Raw genomic sequence first — 1,358 nt, 5'->3', positions numbered from 1 at the left:
TATATATATATATATATATATATATATATATATATGACTTTTATGTACATATTTGTAATTATTACATATAACCGGCGCTTTCTTATTCGTGATTTCTCTCGCAGAACAAATATGCAGGAGGCCGCCAAATGAGCCCTTCAGACGCTGAGACTTTCCAGCAGCTGCGTGCGCAGCAGCGCATGTGCAGCGAGAAGAAGTACAAGTTGCAGGTGAGGGTTTTCCCTGGACATTGTCAGGTGGTGTTGGCTTTTGCTGGACTTTTCTAAGAGTGTAGTTACTACCCTTTATTTTTGAATACCAAATTTCGGTTGATCGAGAATAAGCTGCTCATTTCCGATTAACTATTTCCAGGGCTTTTCGTTATGTTTACTTGGAAAGGTTTAGTTACCTTTGTTTAGTAGTAGCCATGTTCAGCTGTGCTAAATGGGACTTGGCTACTAGTACTCAGTCTTCTTGGATGATTCCTATTGAATATTTAATACTTTTAATAGCCTTTGATGGCTCCCACTTATGTTTACTTGTTTATGTTTACTTATGTTTAATTTGGGGCATTGGCACCTAATATTACTTAGAGAGAAATTCGTTTACTACGCGAACATTTTCGAGCTTACTGGGGGGGCCCGCTGCAGCAGAGATGGCCTACAGTGCTAGATAAGCTGACCAGGCAGTGAAAGGGGTCTATTTTCTCGGGCTTAGGTCGTCAAGTTTAGGGTCTAGTGCGTATGGGGTGATGTGCGTGCGGTGCAGGAAGCAGAAGAGAGGACAAATTCAGCTTATTCAGTCTTCTGTCGTTTGTTGCTGCCCTTTAAACAGACGTTGGGCCTGTTGCTGCTACTTCTTCTGATGTTGCTGCTGGTTTCCTTGGGCACAGTTCTCATCAGGCGGCTAGAAGCCTCTGCATGCGGCTGGCGCTGCGGCTTTGCAGCCCCCAACTCTGACGGTTCCTCAACGCCTGCAGATGCAATTTTGCTGTTTCTTTCCTCTGTAGGCGCTGTTTAATCCTCTACACGACTACCCTTGCTTTTCGCACACTATTCTGAAGAAGGAGTCCCCAATTGAAACGGGGGTCAAAGAGCTGGTCTTTTACCTTGCCTTGTGCTGCTGCGGTTTGACGCAGTTTCCTCCCGGGGACATGTGGCTGGTTTGCTGCTGGTTGCTCCTGCTACTGCTGGGGGGGTTGTACGGCCTGCTGCAGCTGCTGCCCCTTTGCACTTCCAGACACAAGAGACTACGCGAATGGCAGCGCCATATCAGCGTCAAAGGAGGGTCAAGCTCTCCCCAGGTCTGGCTGAAATTTGGGCCTTGTAGCACTTGGCAGCAGTAGAAAACAAAAGCAGAAACTGCACAGAAGCAGGCGG

General features: G+C 46.8%; 1 protein-coding gene across 1 annotated transcript in view; it reads left to right on the top strand.

The window, feature by feature from the left end:
* Positions 1–128: 128 nt before the first annotated feature.
* EMH_0074060 (uncharacterized protein) overlaps positions 129–1,358 on the top strand; it is a gene marked incomplete at both ends in the record, with an annotated part of 3,002 nt that continues 1,772 nt past the window's right edge. Inside the window, 2 exons of the mRNA XM_013499413.1 lie at positions 129–209; positions 989–1,282. Of these exons, the coding sequence (XP_013354867.1) occupies positions 129–209; positions 989–1,282 (375 nt within the window). The remainder of the gene's footprint in view (positions 210–988; positions 1,283–1,358) is intronic.

This window comes from Eimeria mitis, genomic scaffold (genome assembly GCF_000499745.2).
Source record: "Eimeria mitis Houghton genomic scaffold, Emh_scaff4294, whole genome shotgun sequence".
NCBI classification, from domain to species: Eukaryota; Apicomplexa; class Conoidasida; order Eucoccidiorida; family Eimeriidae; genus Eimeria; species Eimeria mitis.
The sequence above is the reverse complement of the archived record's forward strand: the minus strand, read 5'-3'. Positions and strand labels throughout refer to the sequence as shown.